At 38.3% G+C, this 21,151-nt stretch overlaps 1 protein-coding gene across 1 annotated transcript in view; it reads left to right on the top strand.

Moving 5' to 3' along the window:
- The first annotated feature begins 13,578 nt into the window (after window positions 1-13,578).
- Window positions 13,579-21,151, top strand: part of sema3c (sema domain, immunoglobulin domain (Ig), short basic domain, secreted, (semaphorin) 3C) — a 47,933-nt gene continuing 40,360 nt past the window's right edge. The window contains exons 1-2 of the mRNA XM_066667461.1: window positions 13,579-13,599; window positions 19,671-19,801. Of these exons, the coding sequence (XP_066523558.1) occupies window positions 19,693-19,801 (109 nt within the window). The 5' untranslated portion in view covers window positions 13,579-13,599; window positions 19,671-19,692. The remainder of the gene's footprint in view (window positions 13,600-19,670; window positions 19,802-21,151) is intronic.

The raw sequence follows: 21,151 nt of genomic DNA, 5'->3' as shown, positions 1-21,151 counted from the left end.
AGTGGAGCTCTAAGACTGTATAACAGCATATACACAGTACAGAACAGACCAGTCCAGCCCTGTATAAGCCACCAGACCAATATCGAGAGACATTCCCCCTATATTTCTATAACATGCATTTAACCTACTTAGTGACTGTATTATGCTTGGTGTATAACTTCAGCATGATTTCAATGTGTTTATACTATTCCTGTACTTTAATTAGTCTGTCATATATTTGGTATATGCATGTATTGTGGCAGCAATATACTTGTTAATACCTTGCACTGATCCAGAATATTTCCTGTTTTATATTTGTAATATGCTTGAAATAAGTGACTCATACGTGCACAATAGCTCTTTATTCAATTTCTTTGGTATTGCAAGTATTGTTTTTGATCTGTGCTTGGCTTGCATGCTTAACATTAACTAATCTGTGGAATGATCTCAGAGCAGGAGTGATATGGGAGTGTTTTTAGGGAAGGAATGAGTGGAATGATGAAGGCTAATGCTGGGTGCTTTATTAATCAGTGCTCTATTGTACCGGTCCAGCCCTTAAGTTTCAGATTTATCACTCTTGTGGCTGTTTTTAAATACAATTAAATCATGTTTTTGTTGCCAAATCATACATGTCTCCATCTGGGCCTTTTTATAAACAGAAGATGGTGATGGTATAATGCAACCATTGATGAATAGCGTGTTTGCCAGCTAACTATGGGCACGGGCCTATTACAAGCACATCACAAGTATGTTATATGAACTTTAAATATTTTTGTAGGTGAAATAAGTTTAATGATAATGGTTTATGCTGGGAACTTTCTTTAATATTATCTCTATTGTATGCTTCAGATTTATTGCTCCTCTAGCTCCTCAGATTTATTGCTTTTTTTTTTAGCACACAATCAAAATAAATTTTGAAGCCAAATAATACACATCTACATCTGGACCTTTTTAAAAGTGATGAAGGCGATTAAGGTCTAATCCTGCTATCGATAAGGCGAGTGTTTGGGCCAATGTTTGGAGTGACTGAGGATAAGTAAAGGCATGCTATATACAATCTTTCTTGATTATTGAAAGGTCTTTAGCCGCTATTGATTAAACTGTCTGGAGCTCAAAATTCTTGGTCAACTCTTGGTTGATAGAACATAGTCCTGGGGGACTGCTGATTGACCCAAAATTAGAAGTGAATAATGGTTCAGTGGAAGAGTTCAAAGTGTGTCTGAAACTTAGCACTACAATCTCAATACTGTGTCTTTAAGTCATCTGTTGTGCTGCTGTTAAAAATCCAATCCAACCCTGAAGAATGTGTCCAGCATTTTTTTTTCAATCCTGCCCAATTTATTTAAACGTCCATAATTGAAATTTAACACTGCCTTTGATCCATGTGCCGCTTGTTTGATACTGGAAATGCCAAAAGAGAAAGCAGTGATTAGTAGGTATTGGGTAATATTTGGTCTGTCTGATATCAGAACGGGGTTAGAGTATGCTGCCATCCTGCTGTTTGACTGCTGCTACTGCTGCTCCCTGTGTCTTATTCATTTTTTTTTCCTTACTGTCTTTTCAATGTTTGAAACTTTAAAACTTTAAATATCTGTGGCTGCTCAGGTATGTAAGGCTGGTATGTGCTTTTTTGCCTCTGCTTACTGGATGGCTGCTTGCTTTTTCCCCTGCTGTTATGCACACTGACTAAGAGAGCCTGCTTTCACCCCTACTGCTGTCACTGCCGCTCCTCTGCACTGCATGCCTTTGGAGAATGCCCGCTTACCGCCAGTCTGGCCAGCAACAGAGATTGCTTACTTTCACTGATGCTACTCTGCCTACACGCTGGTAGAAATGGGCTACATTCACCACCCCCACTCTGCCCACACAATGCCACACAAACTGTTGTTCACACAGCTGTGGATCACATTAGCATTGCTGTTAGCGGTTACTGTGTTTCCTGGGCCTTGTTTATTCCCTGTGCTCTCCTGCACCCCTTGCACTGCTGTATCTTGCTTATCTTCTGATGTTCTGTGTACTTCTAACAGTAAGGGTCTTTGGGTTCTTCAAAAAGCACTATATACATATGTTTAATTTATTTCTCATTCATTCATTCATTCATTCATTCATTCATTCATTCACTATTCAATCTTCTGTATCCACTTCATCCTGATCATTATTGTAAGGTGTCTAGAGGCCCAAGGCAAAAGCAGACCCTGGACAGGGTTCCAGTTCAACTAATATTTATAAATAATACAGTATGTTTTTTCTTTCTTCTTCTAATTATTATTAGTATTCAGTCATTGTTTCCTGTAACTGCTTAATCACAGTCAGGGGCGCGATGGGTCCTGAGCCTACACTGAATCACTGAGCACAAAACAGAAAACATTATTTCTAGTAGTAATAGTAGTGGTAGTAGTATTATTATTTTAATTTAACGAGACATATTTCTTCTCTAACAATTTAATCATCTTAATCACAAGAATTTGGAGTCACAAAATGTTTCAACTCCACTGTGGGGTCACCAGCAGTGGGTAAAGAATGACAAAACTGTGAAAATAGTTAATAACCTCTTCTGTAGGCTAGGGGCATTTCCCACATATAATTACACATATAATAATATAAACACACAAACTCTGTGTGTGAGACACTGTGGTGAGATAGTCCTGGCTCATTGCTATTCACTCTATCACTCTGGACCAGTCAAACCAAGGTCAATGGGGAAATTAAATCACAAACACACCACAAACAATACAAACCAAATTGAAAAACAGTGACAAACATTCCAGGACCTTTATACTTTATTAAGAAGCACACTTCATTGTCAGTAGCACTTGGGATTGAAAGGGTTAAAGTTGATCAAATGGCTCAGTATTGGTGTAGGTCTCTGGCCAGATCCTGATTTATTTAAAGATTGATCATGGCCTTTGACCACAGGAAGCATATAAAACAGCAGGATGTTTGTTTAGAGCAGATTTAAAACAGCTCCCTAAAGTGGTCTGCTGTCGTAGCTCTTTAAGGCTGATCTTCACCTGAGAGTCTGTGCAGGGAAATAAAACTAGCTTTGTTGTGCACTAATTCATTCAGTATGTAGCTGGAGAGCGTTTCGTGACTTTTCTCCTCCAGACGTTATTATTGGAGTGAAGTAAATTATGCCACATTATTGATTACCCAGCCTCCAGACCGGGGAAAAGGTAATTCACAGCCTCAACACAATTCAATTTGTTCTAATTAGACCCATTTTCTCTGACTTAATTTCACCAGCTGAAACCCTCAGTCATGTTTCTAATTGGAACAGAAATCTTGGAGCACCAAGTTCTGGTACAGTTCTGTATTTGTATGGAATAATGTCATGGAAAATTGAAAGTGGTATGGCTGCTTTAAATCAGGGATATAGGATAAATGTATGGAAATAAAGTGTGGCCTCATGGTTTTGCAACTTCAGCACTGAATGAATATTTTTGCAGTATATTGTGCAGTTGATACTGTTGTTCAGTGGCAAGACTGTCTGTCTTCTTAGCTGTCTGCCGTTCTCTTTGTCTGTTTCTCTTTCTGTTGTCTCCAGGAATTTAGGGAATAGTTTGATATTTTTGTCTGAATTGTGGTCAGATTTCAAGAACACAAGAGTTTTTGCTCAAATTGAGCCTGGACTCTTCTGAGGTCATATACACCACATTTACACTATTTGTGTAATCTCCATGGAAAAGTAAGAAATGAAATGAAACTCTCGCTACCAGCAGCATGTGGTCACCATGCCCAGTACCAACATCTAGAATGTAGCAGTATCATACCCATGTATTTATTCCTCACAGTGGGTCCAGATCCCACCTGGATGAGGTGGCAGTTCACTACAGGGCACCACATACTCATTCATTCATCCACCCACCTGTCCGTCCGTCCGTTCGTTCGTTCATTCATTCATTCATTCATTCATTCATTCATATGCACAAATATACATGACCCACCCACCCACCAGCATGTAAGTTTGGACTGCGGGAAGAGCACATGAATGAAACCCATGCAGACACAGGGAGAACACAACACACTCCTCATTGTCAGACAGTCAACTGATGTGGGGCTTGAACTTAAACACCCCTAGTATCTCTGTCACAGTGACAATACCTCTTACGCCATTCCACCATCCACTGAAAGAAATGCGAACATGTGAAAATAAAATTCACAAAAAGCAGTGAACCCCAAACAATCCGCCATCTTTTCTGAAAATTGCTGCACACTGGTCTTATTTCAAAGACTTCAGACGTCACGCTGCACAAACATTCATTTATTCATTCATTGTCTGTAAGCGCTTATCCAGTTCAGGGTCATGGTGTGTCTGGAGCCTACCGGGAATCACTGGGTGCAAGGCAGAAACACACCCTGGAGGGGCCTCCAGTCCTTCACAGGGCGAAACACACTCACATATTCACTCACACACTCACACCAAAGGACACTTTTGAGTAGCCAATCCACCTACCAACGTGTGTTTTTAGACTGTGGGAGGAAACCCATGCAGACAAGGGGAGAGCATACCAAACTGCTCACAGACAGTCACCCCCTGGAGCTGTGTGACTGCGACACTACCTGCTGTGCCACTGTATTGCCCCCTTTTAACATTTTTAACAAGTTCAGTTAAATTTCTCAAATACAATTACTTTTTTTTAAAAAACCACAACATTTCACAAACTCAAAAAGAGGAAAGTGTTCAAGGTTTGTTAAACTGAGAGTAGCTTTTCAGTTACAAATTACAAATTAGAATCACTCACTCCACTTACTTAAAGTGGACAAAAAATAGTAATTAATACAAATAGTGAGTACAAAAGAGGGGAATTGTCAGAGTACTTCTGTAAAAAAAATTTGACCTGGCGTTTGTAAACTGTTTTTGTGCCAAAGTGTAATGAATCCATGACCTGGTCTTTCCTCTGGACAGCAGCAGAACATTCTCTTCTTCCAGAGAGACATTTTACTGCGCCAAGTGCTTATTGATGGCTGAGGAAACTTAAAGGTGAGTCTCCCAATATTTCTCGGCAATAGAAGAGCAGCAGGGGATGTCAGCAAAGGTCTCCACCATCTCTCCATCTGATCTCAGTCTTGTCCAGGAGAAACTACAGAAATATTATGTGTGCACACAACAGTCTCAGTGATTCCTCTTCAAATGATGGAACAGCAATTGGACATGGTCTGCCTGCATCAGAGATTCTGTACTAAATTATTTTATGCATGGCCACCCTGTATATGGGACCCACTCTTTGTAGCATAAACAGGTTCATTCTTCATCCCTTGTGAATGGAAGTGTATAGAATAAAATATCTATATTATTAATATCATGAACATTTTTGAACCTTTCTTCTTGGGCCTTTTCCTTCCTAAAGGGAGTGCACTCTGCTTTGCTGCAGGTGAGAGAGTTTGTGGGAGCTGGCGGACAGTGAGCTGGATTTAAAGTGTGTCTGGGGATAGGGCTGGTCCTGGTTGCTTTGCAAAGGTCAGGAGGTCAGTGAGTGATTAGCGTCAGGTTGTTCCAGTGGGATGTTTCTCCGTTTTTGAGCTCAGTGGAGAACTTTCTGAACAAATGTCTTGACATCACCCATCTGCACATGGTGGAAGGAGCGTTAAGGGATATGTTTTGAACTTTGGCCTTTTTCAGAGAGCCCAGCATTTGGTCTCAGGAGACCCAAACTCCTGCAGTGCAAAAAAAGATGTCTTTATCTGTAAGATGTCTTAGTGAAATAACATTTAATCTTTTTTAGTATATCTAACTTTTCACATTCTGAGATCACTGTTAAAATATCATAAGATTCCTCAACCTATTTCTTGATTTTAGTTTTCAGTTTGCCTAATAATATACCTTTTATGCAGTGCAGTGTTTATCAAGCTCCTGGAACATCTGCAGAAGGGCAGGTAGCTCCTGGGGTCAGAGGTTACTCTTCTGCTGATGAATGGCGGACTGCAGAAGCTAGAAAAAAGAATGTGACCCCTGGAGCAAGATGTTGGAATATCTGAATACCCGATTAGACTCGAGGAGTTCTGGGGAAAGTTCACGGTGGGGTTATGTCTGAGTAAAATGGAGATTCTCTGAGTGTCCTGGAGAGGTTAGGAACATATGTTATATATGTATTATAAAACGGGAGCATGAAATGTAAATACATTGAATTTAGCAACAGCTTTATGGGGAAGAATAAATGAAAATGTTATAAACAACTAGGTTTAAGAACATTCCAAAAAAACATACATAACTGTGCAAATATCAAAGGCCAAGGAAAGGCAGAGGGGAAAAACAGTAACCTCAGCAACTGAATATAATATAACTTTCTTCAGTATTTACTGTGTTAAAACTTAGCCCTTTTTTACATCACGTATTACAATATGGGAACATAAAATTATTTTGTAATTCCAGAGATGACTATATTCTAAGAACCTGCCGGAAAATGAACAAAAGATCAGAAATGAAAGTGACTTAAACAACTAATGACACGTTCACATTCAATGACAAGTTGAGGACTAAGATTTAAATCGGTTAGTTATAGCAAAATTATCTGAAGTTTAAGGCCTTCAGTTAAGCTCCCGAAGTCCTAACCAATGAGAAAAAAATCCCACTGGACAATTTTCTACTGAACCTTTCAGTTTTCTAGCCCTTATCAGCCACAACATAATGAAACAAGAGCAAGATTACTATAATAGTTGAGAAGTTCAAACACAGAGAGCATGAGGAATCTTTTACATAAAATAAACTAAAAACTAAATACATGGCTCACAGGCCCTTAGTTTTTGTGAGAAATATTATATTAAAACAGGCTGGAATGGAACTTACTGAGAGCTTAAGTGTTTTCACCTGTTTCATAAGCCACCAAACTGGACTCTACGTATTGCAATCAGTGTGTTCTGCAGATGAGAATGACTTCATTCTTTGATTTCCCACTCGAGGTCAGAGAGGTCTCACAGATTGAGATGGGTAGGTGACCTTTGACCCCTGGAACTCAATAGGACAATCATGAACGTTGAAAAGAATGTGATTGGTTTAAAAGAAGAGATGCAGAGTGTTATTGACAGCGTCAATTGCCTGAAGGTGAATGTGGTCAAATGTCAATTTTGAGGTTTTTACTCTCTTTAAAATTCCTTCAGAGCATTACACTCAGCAGCACTACAAACATGTACATTTATGAAGTGAAATCACCTGGTCAATACTTAACAGTCCACCTCATGACATATTTTGCATAAACATTATGAAGTTGTTATTTATAAATATACAATTGTGGTCTGAATATTCTAGGAGCATTAAATCTATTTTTAGATGTGTTTTGTTTGTTCTCCGTTATTTGGGAGATCTTTTGACATCTCATTTCATCTCATTAAAATTCCACCGAGGTGTTACACCCTGAGCTGAAGACATGGGAGATGAAGCTCACTGGTGGAAAAATGAAGGGAATTAAGATGTAAAAGATAAGAGAGAAGTCTAATACTCCCCTAAGGAGAACTATTCATTACTCTCTGTTTAACAGTGTGGAATAATAGCAGTCTAATTTGGACGAATGGAGTCATGTGGAATGTGCTGTCTCTGTGTTTCATGTTTCAGAACAACTCTGTGTGAATGTATTTGTGAGGTTTGTGTAAGAGTCATCGCCTCAGATTGTAATCTAACTCTGACCCTCGTGAAGGACATTACACAGGGTGCTGAAGACATTCTTACACTATTTATGCATTGAAAAATAATAGTTTATATAGATCTGTAGAATTTGCAACATATTTAATATTTAACAATGAAAGCATGTTGGCAGGAAATATGCCAAGACGAGCTTCTCTGAGGGCTTGCAGACATTCAAGAGTCAAAGCAAGCATGGGTCAGAACACAGGTAGATAGGAACACACAATGCTAATTCAATCTTGAAAATAACCAACCAAAGCAAGGGTCAGCAACAGGATAAACATCTGAGAAGAGTGATCAAGACAAGAGAATGCGGTTCAGAATTATTTATATAATAAGTTCCTGATAAACTGCAGGTGTGGAAGTGGGTGGAGCCAGAAATAGAAGCAGAGAAACAAGAATAAAACTGGGGGCAAGAGAAGGACAGTTTTTGAAGATTGCTTCTGGAGCAAAAATAAATACCTGCCCAATCACTATAAAAAGTCAATGCTCAGCTGCAGTCACTTGAGAAAAATGATACATTTACAAGCTATAAAAGAAGCATAGATATATTTTGTTCAAAAATTACTCAGATGCCCCTTACTAAGTGGTCAATTTAGCAAAGTATATTGCCATAGAAAAGCACTGACCAACTAAATTGTACGGGTCAATTCAGAATTCAGAGAGAGGAAAGCAGATGAATGCACAGTGTTCTTTATAATGTGTATTCATAAAGTAAATTATCAGATAGATGAATGTGCATGTGTGTGTGTGTGTGTGTGAGTGATGTGGTGGTGTTTAATGAAGGATGAAATTAAAGAAAAAAAGAAAAAAACAAACTTATGATGTGTATCAAGTATTTTCTGAGGGAACATAAAGAGCGGTCTTTCTCTCTCTCTTTCTCTCTCTCTCATGTTCTCTTTCATTATTCTTTATCTCTCTCTGTAGTTTCTTTCTTTGTCTCATGTTTTATTTCTCTGTCTGTCTGTCTGTCTCTCTCTCTCTCTCTCTCTCTCTCTCTCTTATTTGAATAAGAGTGTGGTTTGAAAGTGAGCTGCTGTGTATCTGTAGGGTAATATCATACAGATGTGTTTGTGGTCTGAAAGGAGCTCCTTTGAAGGAGTGTGTGTGTGTGTGTGTTTAGAATGTACTGGGCTTTTAAAAGGAGAAGGGACCCTATTGTCCAGCTGTTTTGTGCAGGATGTTATGTAAGTGAATGAAAATGATTATCGGACACTCTCTATCTCGGTACAGAACACTTCCTGTATTCAAAGAGTCTAGTAGGATTTGACTTTTAAAGGCCAAGAAAGTCAACCTTAACAGGAAATGATGGATTAATCACCAGATACATTTCTTTGTTTTCTCCAATTTATTTCACCTGTTGACTAAGGGTGTGTTTACTATTGTAGTTAAGTTCCCTTTGTCTGTTCCAAACAAGAAAAGGATATGTTGTTCAATTTTGCTACTGGTTTGCTTGGCGTTTACACAGAAAAATTTACAACAGAACCAAAATACATTTTAAGAAAAGTTGTGAAAAAGTGGTGTTTTAACCAACTGGAAACACAAGAGATGGTACAATCAATAAAAATTCCTTGTTGCTCCTGGTTTGTGTTCTGCTCCCTGTTTGTGTTCAACACACCATGGCTCCTGTGGCACATTTAGTGACACATTTTCTGACATCAGAACCTGTGTGTGGTTCATTTAGATGCTTATGCTTCGTATTGTGGTACATTTTAGTTTTTAACAGTGTTGTCAATTGTGTCTGTTTACAACAGTAAAGTTTAGAGGAAGTGTTGTATCACACTTTACAGCCACTACAGAACTCTCTCCCCAGTTGCCGTCTCACACAGAGCGGTGCTGAGGGCTCTGTATTAATAGACACAAAATCGGTGCTCTGTAATAAATGTCCTACAAAGGGCCTTTTCTCCAAAATTCCCTGAATTACAGATGGATTAAAGGAACAGTTCTCTCCATATGCTCAAGTTCCTAGAGCTCTGATCTGAATTTGTTTAAAGAAAGTAAAGTAAATTTTTAATTCAACTGAAATGTTAAAGCATATTCTGAGTGTAATTGTTTGGGATTCTTCTACTTTTAGTATTTTAAGTATTTTCCGTGATGTGTTTGGGGACAGTCCTTGTATTTGCGTGAGACAGAGAGACCCTAACACAAAGGAGCCTCGCATGCCCACTGAGCTGCTCTCTGCATGAGTCAGTGTTAAACACTATACAGCCAGTGTGCAGCTGATGTTTCTCTCAGTCACGCTGTTCTTCTCGCTCTCTCTTTTTTTCTCAACTGCACTGTTAGTTTAGGAGGAATTTACTGAAATCATAGCTTTATATAAAGAAATTACAAAAGCAAATTCCTCAAATCATCACACAATAAATCATGATATTATGAGTACTGTGAATATGTCTAAGAACTCTTTTTGGTCATTTAAATTAAGTCATAAATACCAAGTGTAGTTTTTTTAGGAGATATGTTATATGTCCTAATATTTGTAGACTTGTGTTATCTCCTTAGAAAGGCATAAATGAAATGGGATACTATGAAATAGCTATTTTTAAGTCCAAGATCACCATTCCCCAAACCAAGTTTGAACTAGTGGGGTACAAAGCCCCTGGTATTGTAGCAGTGGGGCTGTGCTCTCTGGAGTGATGGAGCTCTATCGGTATGTGTGGGATTATATATATGATGCTGAATTAAGTGAAATCCTTACAGAAATTTTCCAGTGTCTAGAGTAAAGTCTCAGAAAATTAGTGGATTTTGCTGCAGAAAAGAAGAACACAATCCTGATAAATGCCCTTCATTTCAGAAATGTTGAGTGAGAAGATGTCCACACAATTTAGGCTATATAGAGAACCTATGCGTATATAAATTGGAAACAAACAAACAAACAAACAAACAATCAAATAAATAAATAAATCGATTGGGTCTCTTAAAAACATACACAACTCTTCAGACCAAAAAATGAATCACCTTATGTGTTTAGGGAGGTGAGGTAGTAACTTCAGGGTCCTGCAGATGGCATTGCATGAAGATGATTGGGTTCTTGTGGGGTATTCATAGATTGAGAAGAGGTGGTACAGTGCAGTGAATGACTTATTTGATGTGTAGAAAATATGTCACAAAGCAGATGTTAGTGGTCAGCAAAAATGTGCAGCAACATTTGGTCATAGTATCAGTGCGAAGGAAGTAGCTGAATTTGCAGGTGTATGGAACTGGACAGTCAGTCAGATCCACCAGCAAAGACAAAAATACCAGTCTAAAGGAAATTCTCATCAGATCTTTGTTGATAAATTAAACTGATGGTCAGCGACTGCCGGCGTTTCATGATTTGTGAATGAAAATTGCTGTGCTTCCAGGCAAAAATTGCTTTTAGAAGTCAAAGCAGGTCAGCATTTTGAAAAAATACTCCACAGGGAACTGTGTACCACAAACATATGGAGCAGAGTGGCACGCAATAGGCTTTGCTCATTTCTGCTCACAAAGTTGCTAGGATACAGTGAATGACTGTTACAGTGAGCTGGACATTCATAATTTGAAACATGTTATCTGATTAGATGAATTTCCATTCTGCCTCTATGTGAATGAAACTAGCCGTTGGGTTCTTTGTAAACCTGAGGAGGCCTTTAATGAGGACGGCTTGCAAGGTATGGTTCAAGCTGGAGAAAGTTCTGCAATGTTCTGATAGTGTTTAATTAAACAGAAATGGGTAAACAATTAAACAGAAAGCATGACAAACAAAACAAATCTAAAAACATCTGTAACGCCAACACACACACACATACATGCACAAGCACACACTAGGGATGGGACACACCTTAAGGTTTTGCCAAAAGAAAAAAATATTTAAACATTTTAAGTTATTCTTCATGAAGAGAAACATGCAGCAAATGGCCTTTGTTCTGTAATGAAGAGAATTACTAAGAAATGTTCTCCCCTTTTGCTGCAGCATCAGCTTCAGCTTTTCTAGGATGGCAATTCTGCATCACAACTCTGAAGGTTTGACTGTATTCAGCCACATAAACATTAGTGATATCAGGAAGTGAACTCATGCCGGAAGTCCTGGAAGGAGCTCCATCACCCCAGAGAACACAGTTCCACTGCTCAAAACTGACGGCATCATTCCCTCTACACTCTGTATTGGCATGGCTCATGGCATGGTTAAGGCTCATGTGCAGGATGTGCTCATTTATCAGGATTTAGTGTGGAGAAACAAGCTGCAGCGTTTCAGATCTATTTGTTGTGTTAGTCAATAGGCTTAATTATCACTCTACATCCAAAGAATAACTCATATTGTCTAGTTCACTGGCAAACTGAGACTGATACATCAGTGTTGTGTGAGAGTTCATGAGAGATATGCTGAAGGGAGAGAAAGAGAGAGAGAGAGAGAGAGAGAGGAGAGAGAGAGAGAGAGAGAGAGAGAGAGAGAGAAAGAGACAGAAAGTGAGTGAAGTGCTGTCTGGCACATTCTGAGCATTAGAGTAATTTGCAGCTTTTGGTGTTTTGTTACTGAGTGTTATTATGGTGTGTGTGTGTGTGTGTGTGTATGTGTATGTGTATGTGTGTAAACGTGTTTCTGTGTGGTTTTACAGGCCAATGTTCAGCAGCTTTGACAGTTTCAGTGGTAACTGTAAATCACTCCATGTGTCAAAATGGAGCTAATTATTTCCCCCCTGCTTCAAAACACACACACACACACACACACACACACACACACACACACACACACAAACACACACACACACACAAAATGGGTGGATTTTCCTGGGTTCTTTAAGGCAGTACAGTAGTAGAGATGTTGCTTTTAATGCTGCTTGTCTGTCATGAGCACTGAATAATGCTGAGACCTGTTTGTTTGTGCGTGTGTCACTGTGTGTAAGAGAGCTAGGGAGAGAGAGAGAGAGAGAGAGAGAGAGAGAGAGAGAGAGAGAGAGAGAGAGAGAGAGAGAGAGATGTCACAATGCTGATATTCTAGTGTATTATATATAGTTAAATAGATTTGGATGCTAATAGTTAAGCAGTGGAGTAGAGGAACTGTGTTCCCTGGATTGATAGCTTCTTCCAACAACTCTGGTGAAGAGATGAAGTGGTGTTTCTGATCCAGTCAGTCACCAAAGAACTATTAAAATGACAAATAAATGTATCACACTAATCAGGAAAATCAGTGTTTATATCTTTTACAGTGTTTGATGGGGTCATGTTAAACTGAAGATATGTCACCCACCTGCCTCCTACAGGCATGTAAGTTCCTTAAGGTTTATTTAAAACACAATGAAAGAGAAAGCCTTTGTGAAAAAAAAATTCTTCATCATACGAGGGGCGACTGTCTCCACAACTTCATTAAAATATTACAAAACTTATTCAAAAATATTCAATTATTACCATGTTCTGTTAATGTTTTTATTAGTGGTCCTCGGAAAAATCTAAACACACACACACACACACACACACACACACACACAGAGGGCATGGAATTGGAAAGAGTGGATGATCCCTCTGCTGTCTAGTTAGAGAGAGACAGAGAGAGAGAGAGAGAGAGAGAGAGAGAGAGGGAGGGAGGGAGGGAGGGGGAAAAAAGTAGAAGGGAGGCTCAAGTGAAGAAGTGTAATAGGAAACCAGTTCTCCTTCTGTTGCTTCCTCATCTCTCTCTCTCTCTCTCTCTCTCTCTCACTCTCTCCTGCCTTGCTATTCCTCTCTCTTTCAGTTTTACTCACCCTCTCCCTATTTACCCACCCCCATCCCTCTCAGTGGTCCTGCAGAGGCAGCTGGATGGATCAGCAGTACCTCTCTCTCTCTCTCTCTCTTTCCCTCTCTCTCTCTCTCTCTCTTGTTCTGTGTGTGTGTGTGTGGATATTACCGGCAGCTGATTCTGAGGTAACTGAACAGAGTGAAGGGAGGATAGACTGAAGGAGGAACAGAGTGAAAGTAGAAAGACTGAAGGAGGAATGGACTGAAAAAAGTACAGACCAAAAGAGGATAAGAAAGAGTGAAAGAGTGAAAATTGAAGGAAGAAAAGACTGAAGGTAAGTACTCTTTGGGATAAAATTTTCTCTCATTTCTCTCTCTATTTCTTTCTCTCTATTTCTCTCTCTCTCTTTCTCTCTCTGTCTCTCTCTCTCTCTCTCTCTCTCTCTCTCTCTCTCTCTCTCTCTCTCTCTCTCTCTCTCTCTCTCTCTCTCTCTCTCTCTCTCTCTCTCTCTCTCTGATCTAATGTCTAACAGGTGCAAAGTCTCTTAGGAGGAAACTATAAGCTCTAATACTCTGTCCGGTCACTCACCATAAATCACTGGCCACTGAGAGATGTATCTATATTTGAAACACTTGTTTATTTGCAAGACACAAGTTCAGTGTGTGATATTTCCATAATACCAAAATGAAAAGGAGTGAATTCAGCTGCTTTAAGGTTCACTCACTGTGCACAGCAAATTCACCAGCGTTAAATCAACACCATTAGTGTAAAAATATAAACTGGCCAACACTCTCGGTGTTAATTTAACACTAATAGTATTGATTTAACACTGGTGAATTTGCTGTGTGGATTGCAATGTTTAATTTTACAAATACAGTTTGTGTAGTCTCTATAGAAAACCCTTACATGAAATAAGAAGCCTTGGAGCAGCCGTACATGAGCCTAACCCAGTATGAGTTTAGGGGTAGAGGGGGAGTAAATCCCTCCAGCATTGGGCTGTGGAGCAGTGGAACTCTGTCCTCTGTAGTGACAAAGTTCCCTTGGGATGATTTATAGAAAATAAATAATTCCCTTGACCTTAGCAATGCCATCAGATCCTCACAGCAATGTTCCAACATAAGTATAAAGACTTTCCATAACATTAGAGGCTGTTGCAGCAGTAAAGGGAGGGACATTATTTTCACTTATTGACTTAATGCACTTTATAAGAAGTGAGAGTTCTTACTTGTTTTCACTCTCCTGTTTAGGCTCTACTTTAGATGTGGGAACAGTGCTGTAAGGATTTGATAGGAGCATTCCTGATGTTAGATGAATTGCAAGTGGGTGAACCTTAAAGCAGATGAATTCATTTATTATAAAATAAATAGAGGTGATCAAAAGTAGTTAATAAATATTCTAGGTATATTCTGTTCTAATACATTATACTGGAGGTATTTATTGGTGTGTATACTGAGATAAATATGAGTAGTGTGTGTGTGTTTGTGTGTGTGGGCATCTGCTTTTATGTTTATGAGGCAGAGTGATGATTAAATAATTATTACTATTTATTACATTCTTATAAAAAGAGAATAGAAAGTTCTCTTATTCTCTATTACAAACACTTCCTTTTCTGTCTGTCATTTTCCCTCTCTCTCTCTCTCTCTCTGTGGGTGTACTATAGATGAGTGACAAGGTGTGGTGATGTGAATATAACAGCTGCAGAAATGAAACTCATTATGAGACAAGGCATACGCAAGATATGAAATGATTAACAGCATTTGATGTGCAGTTTCTCAGTAAAATGGATCATCATGTGGAACCGGAGTGTTCAGTGCACTACTGTGTCTGCTATCGCTGTATAAACAAGCTTGTGCTGCCTTATTTATTGAATCCATTATGATACCTTCATTTATTTAGAGTGACATATGCATTGCTATGTAAACGCTTACAAATGATCTGTTTAGATTAACTACTGGAGTTTGAAGTACACTATATGGCCAAAAGATGTACACACTTTTCTGAAATGAAGGGTATTTATGAAGTGGTGGTTTCTCTTTGCTGAAGTCAACGCCTCTAATCTTCTGGGAAGGATTTGATAATATTTAATCACTTTCACCAGGCCAGGCTGATGTTGGATGATTAGTTCAACATCACTTTTGGATGGAGATCCATCACTCCAGAAAACAATGTTCCAATGCTCCACGGTCCAGTGATGGGGGGGCTTTATACCCTTCTATTCAAATTATTGGGTGTGGTGACCTTAGACTCATGTGAAGCTGCTACAGCTGCCTGGAATTAGTTTTAGAATTAGGTTAGACATCAGCTGACATCTGCGGTTGTGTTGGCTCCTACATTCATTCATCTGAATTACATTTGTAATCAAATGTATAATGTAATTGCAGTGATAAATGACTTCCGGAAGAAATCTGGACAGGGTAAATTAACTCCTATTTAAACAAAGCTCTGACACAGATTTTCCATCTAGTTTCCCTCTGAAGACACGCAGCATTACATATTTCCTTTAAGCTTTTTAACCCATTCAGCATCTTTGCTGATGTCCATTGTCATGCTGTAGTCATCTATAATCACAGTCTAAGGTCATTTCTAAGCAGGGAAAGAAGAGAAAGTCATTAGGCATGAATCCACAGTGTTGATTTGAATGAAGGTCACTACAGTAGTAGATGTCAGGGTCATAGCCACTGGTGTTGGTCATAGAGCATCTGCTGGATGATGCAGCACTAAAGACTGTAACCACATTTGTTACTAGCTGTGTGTGGATGAACTTTGCCAAGACATTTTTGCTTCTTTAGTTAGTCTCCTCTTGAGACTGAAGCAAATATAGACTTCATTGTGTGGTTTCTGACATTGGATGTCACACAGTAATCCATAAAAATAGACAAAAGCACATGACAGTCGTAGATCTTACATTGATCTTACATTATTGTGTCCATATGTTTGTACACTGTATGTGTGCGATATAGGGCCAATAAACACATAGTAAGTCTATTAGAGCAAGTGTGGGATAATTTCACCCATGCAAATAGCAAATAGCAAAAAGCATGTCAGAAGCTCTGCATCTTTTAAGATGGAACGGTCTACTTGAGTAAGAAGGTGACTGTACTTTGGTATGTGTTTACTTTTTAACTGTAATGTAACTAACAGCAAAAATAAGTCAGTGTTACCAACCTATGGAGCAAACCATGGCTCACACAGGGACTCACAGGAAGAAATCCTGAGCCATTTTGGACAGAGACCCTTAGTTTTTTTATTTTTTATTTTTATCATTTACAGAGCTAGTGTTAAGTACAAACACTGGAGCTTATTCTAGTGTGTAAACAATTCAGAGAGTTAGCAAAATTTGGGGAAATATTTTGAATTAAAATTGTGAACATCAGTCTTAAGTGGAAATTAGATTTTCACTGAACTATCACTTTAAGTTTGGAAACGATTGGAGAAAATATTAGTGATGCATGTCCAGCTGTTGGGCTGTATATATTCAGTGAAATCCACTGGAAAGAATGAATTATGGTGGTGTTGTCATGTGTTCAGTATGTGTGTAAAATCTGTGGTTATGCTTCTGAAATCCCAATGATATGGATATAACTGTGAGAAATGAGATCACTGCAAAGATGACCTCAGTCAGCCCTGAATTTACTGTCCACCCACACAAGATGATTGGATTGTTGAGCACACTAAAGAAGGTTTAAGTTTAGGTGTTTTCCATGCTGGTTAAAATTTTTAATGCTGGGCACAACAATGTAATGTGTGTTCAGACAGAGCTAAATATATTTTGTACACCATTGTATAAATCTTAGGAATGTACTTTTATTAAAATATGTACAAATTCATCTTGAGACCAGGCTGAACCCCTGCCTTCCACACAGTAGACAATAGGGTTCAGTTCCCAGTTCGGGTAGAAGCACAGTATTGTATCAAAAACAGTCTGAAATGTGACCCTTCACATGACATCATCCTGCCACAGTAACCTAAGTTAAACTGTGTTTGGTATGTACCAAACTAATCAGCGATAATGGTGGTCTTAATGGCAGAGACACCGTTAAACTTGGTGTTTTAATGTAAGGTGTATTATTAGACTGCACAGAGAGAGGTCACATAAGGACACTGCATACTGAGAGTGAGATTAGATTAGATCAGATGGGATCAGATGATGTTGGATTAGTGTAAAGTGTGTTGATGGGTTGAGTGATCTCAGGTTGTGCTGGACTACTGGAGCTTCTGTAAACTCAACACCTCAGGTCCCTGACGCAAGTTAAGAGCTCTGCTACGCACACACTAATGGCTTAAGCAGCTGTGTGTGTGTGTGTGTGTAAGAGACAGAGGAATAGCTCAGTTTAGACAGCACTTTAAAGGTTTTGCATTTGTTCACACACACACACACACACACACACACACACATACAAAATCTCCTGTATATTATCTTCCCTAAACACAAACAGCTTAAAACATTGTGGAATGCATCTGCTCTTCATTTTATTACATTTCACTCAAATATATTATAAAGGGACCTTCTATTGTATATTTCTGTCTTAGACTTTGATTATTTTTAAGTGTATCCCTAACATATCTAGTGATATTGAGGTATGGACTGAGTTGTTGTGATGAGCTAATTGTTCTGAGAAAATCAGGAGGTTAGTTTTGTCATTTGCCCCATTTCCTTTGCAAATTCATTTTATAAAAAGCACTTCTTAACAGCTCTGCATCCTTTCAGACCCATGTTGTTTCAAATCCGAAAATTCAATATTATGTAGCAACTTTAAGCAAAGTGTTTCATTATTCTAAATAGAGTGTTTAAAGCTTTCAGTATTTGTGTATAAGTGTAGGAATGATGAATTTCAAGTTCTTGTATAATGTAGGATTCATGGCCTTTTGAGAGTGCAGAAAGTTACAGATGCTGCATCTTTTTCTACAATGTTTATGAATCTTTCATATGCTTCATGTATTAGCCATAAGGACAGATACCCTGCTTGTTCTCTGCTCTCTCTCTCTCTCTCTCTCTCTCTCTCTCTCTCTCTCTCTCTCTCTCTCTCTCTCTCTCTCTTTCTCTCTCTCTCTCTCTCCATCTGGATTTTCTCTGTATATTCTAACCTAAATATAACTACTATAGCTTCTATTATAATTGTGTCATAAATTAAAGCTGATTTACAGTCTTATCACACATAAGATAACAGCCTAGTGTCAAGATAAGACAGGACATGATCTATGTATTGATCTAGAAGGAAATTGCAGTGTTACAGTAGCAATAAATATTTCACATGGACAGATAAAACTTTATCAAATACAAGGGGGAGGAAGATGTTCAGAGGTGTTGCTAAAAGACAAAATTAAAAGAAAACTGTTTTCTTTATTCTATTCACTATGCCCTGCAGGCCCTGAGTGTACAAAGTCTCTGTGCACATCTATCCTTGAGTAGAGCAGCCAAATATCCAAATGTCTCCATAACCACTAAGTGTTCATGTCTATCCAGTCCCCACAAAAACATAAATACATTCGCAAGCAGCCATGAATTTGTGAAGCAGTGTTACAGCTGTGTTATCTAGTTTCCTCTTAGGTGTCCCTGAACAGAGAAAAGCAAACTCTACTTCATCTATTATTGACCTGTTATTGTAGCATAATGGCACAGACCAAAAAGAGTGTGTGCCTTGTGTTTCTTTTGTTTGAGGGAAGTAAACACAGACTTTTCTTAAATCTGGATGGGTGCGACGCTTCCCAGTGTATCCTTTACACATTTTACAAGACTGTCTTTTGTAGTAGAAGAGGATGAATGTGGACAGAATTAAACATCAGCTGTAAGAAAGGCAGCATTCCTGACAGAATGTCAATTACCATTAAAGGAGCAATCAATTATTTTCACAACAAAAACACACAAGGACTCTTCAGGAAAGTGATTTTTTATTATTTTTCAACTCATGTCTAATGTGGAATCAAATTACTTAGAAAGGGTTACCCACTTGGATGTTTAGAATAGGCTTAGTACAAAATCGTAGAAAAATCCAGGTCACTAGATGAACACTCTGTTTGATATCACCCTTCATTTCAGAAACTTTGGGTATGGGTATTCAAATATAAGCAAGTAAAACATCAGTAACACCTGATCAAATTTAAATTACAATAAAACATCACTTGTGGCATGGATGAAAAGTTTAGAATCTGCACTTGGATCAGTCTGAAGTAATGCAAGGAAAAGTGTAAAATGCTTTTGTTTAAACCCTTAAAACTTTTTTTTTTTTTTACTTATAAAGTTACTGGTTTGTGGTAATTCACTTTCTAATGATTAATTTCTAATGATGTTAAATTAAATGAAGTACAACAACAATCTCTCGTTTGCCCTGAAAATGTAACTCACACATTAAGTTCAAGTAGCATAGTGGAGAGATTTTGATCATCTTATTCATGTACCCTCTACAGGATTCTTTTAACTGTGGGGATCATGGGAAGGTCTTTGGGGTCTGCAGTGATGGTCCTCGCTCTCCTCCTTCTCATCACATTCATCTCTGCTCTCTCTCCACCACAACCAAGAGTCTTCCTCCCTTTCCAGGGTAAGTGGTGACCTGTTTCCTTTTGAATTTCCTGCTGGTGTGCGGTCACTCTTTTAATAGTGTCACTTACTAGAAACTTATGGTTTTGTCCTTTTTCCCATAAGAGATGTCCCAAAAAAGTCCCAAGTAATATCCTCAGCTGCCAATTTGTTAGAAACCCCTGCCTTCTACCTCCACTCTACTCTACTGTAATATATCTTTTGCAATTGAAATAGGGTGCAGTTAATAGGGATTTCATCCCCTCAGTAACAAGTTCTCTTCTGGGAAAGTGTTGCGCTATATTTTGGAACATTGCTATGGGGGTTTGATGGCTTTCAGTCAGTGAGGATTCCATTATATTCAAGCATTTAAATAAGGATAATACAAACTGAGTGTGTATAACTGAAGGTCTGTTTTACAAGGAGTGTCCCTGCAAACAACTGAATTCATGAGTAAAGCTCGTATCAAATATCATAAGATTCCTCTGGGTCACAAATATTAGAAGGTCACTTACTGTTTTAGAACCACATCCAGACGTTTCTGCATATTCCTCTGGATCATTTTATCCAAACATGCTGCAGAAATATGATGTCATTAGTCACTGAGACTCAGTAACATTCTCCTGTTAGCACACGCTAATGAGGAAAAAATGTTTTCCTTTAAATGGTGATCATTATTTGGACTCGTTTGAATCAGCTGGGGCTGTTTTCCTTTCTTTTACTTGTTTTGTTTCATGTGGTGAATAATAATGACTCTCAATGCAGAAGAAAAGAAACAATTTAAAGCATGGCTCTAGTGCGAGTGAGAGAATATAAAAGAGGATTTGAAATAAAACAGATTGCACAAAAAGTGCACAAGTTCACTATGACTTCACCACAAAAGTAATGTTTTACTCTGAATAAACGGAATCATTTTTAGGTTTCTGTCACCACAGCTTATGTTTAACTAACTCAGACCTCCACAAATAATGAGTGAAATGTCTTAGTGGAAAAATGATTAATAAATGGAGATTAATAATAGGTTTTTAACATTTACAGTATTAAAATGAGAAATAATCAACATAGTGTTACAGCACTTTGATGGTAAAAACAGGACAAACTTCTAAACTGTTACACAGCTTTTCAAACTGGAAATCTTTTGTGGCTGGTTCTGTTTTTGTCTACACTGAGCAGTACCTTTCTCCCTTGTTTTATTGGTGCTTTTTATTTTTTACTACAAAATTTCCAGTCATCAGATCATGTTTCTTCAGCCCTCTGCTTTTCTCCTTTATTCATCTATTCCTACACTTTTGTCCTCTTTTTCCTGTGGTTTGGGTTAGTGGGTCTTGTATTCACACTGATGAAGAATCCCAAAGAAAATACTCAGACAGAT

This window comes from Hoplias malabaricus, chromosome 4 (assembly GCF_029633855.1).
Source record: "Hoplias malabaricus isolate fHopMal1 chromosome 4, fHopMal1.hap1, whole genome shotgun sequence".
Taxonomy (NCBI): Eukaryota; Metazoa; Chordata; class Actinopteri; order Characiformes; family Erythrinidae; genus Hoplias; species Hoplias malabaricus.
Note: the sequence above shows the minus strand (reverse complement) of the source record. Positions and strands in the feature narration are given on the sequence as shown.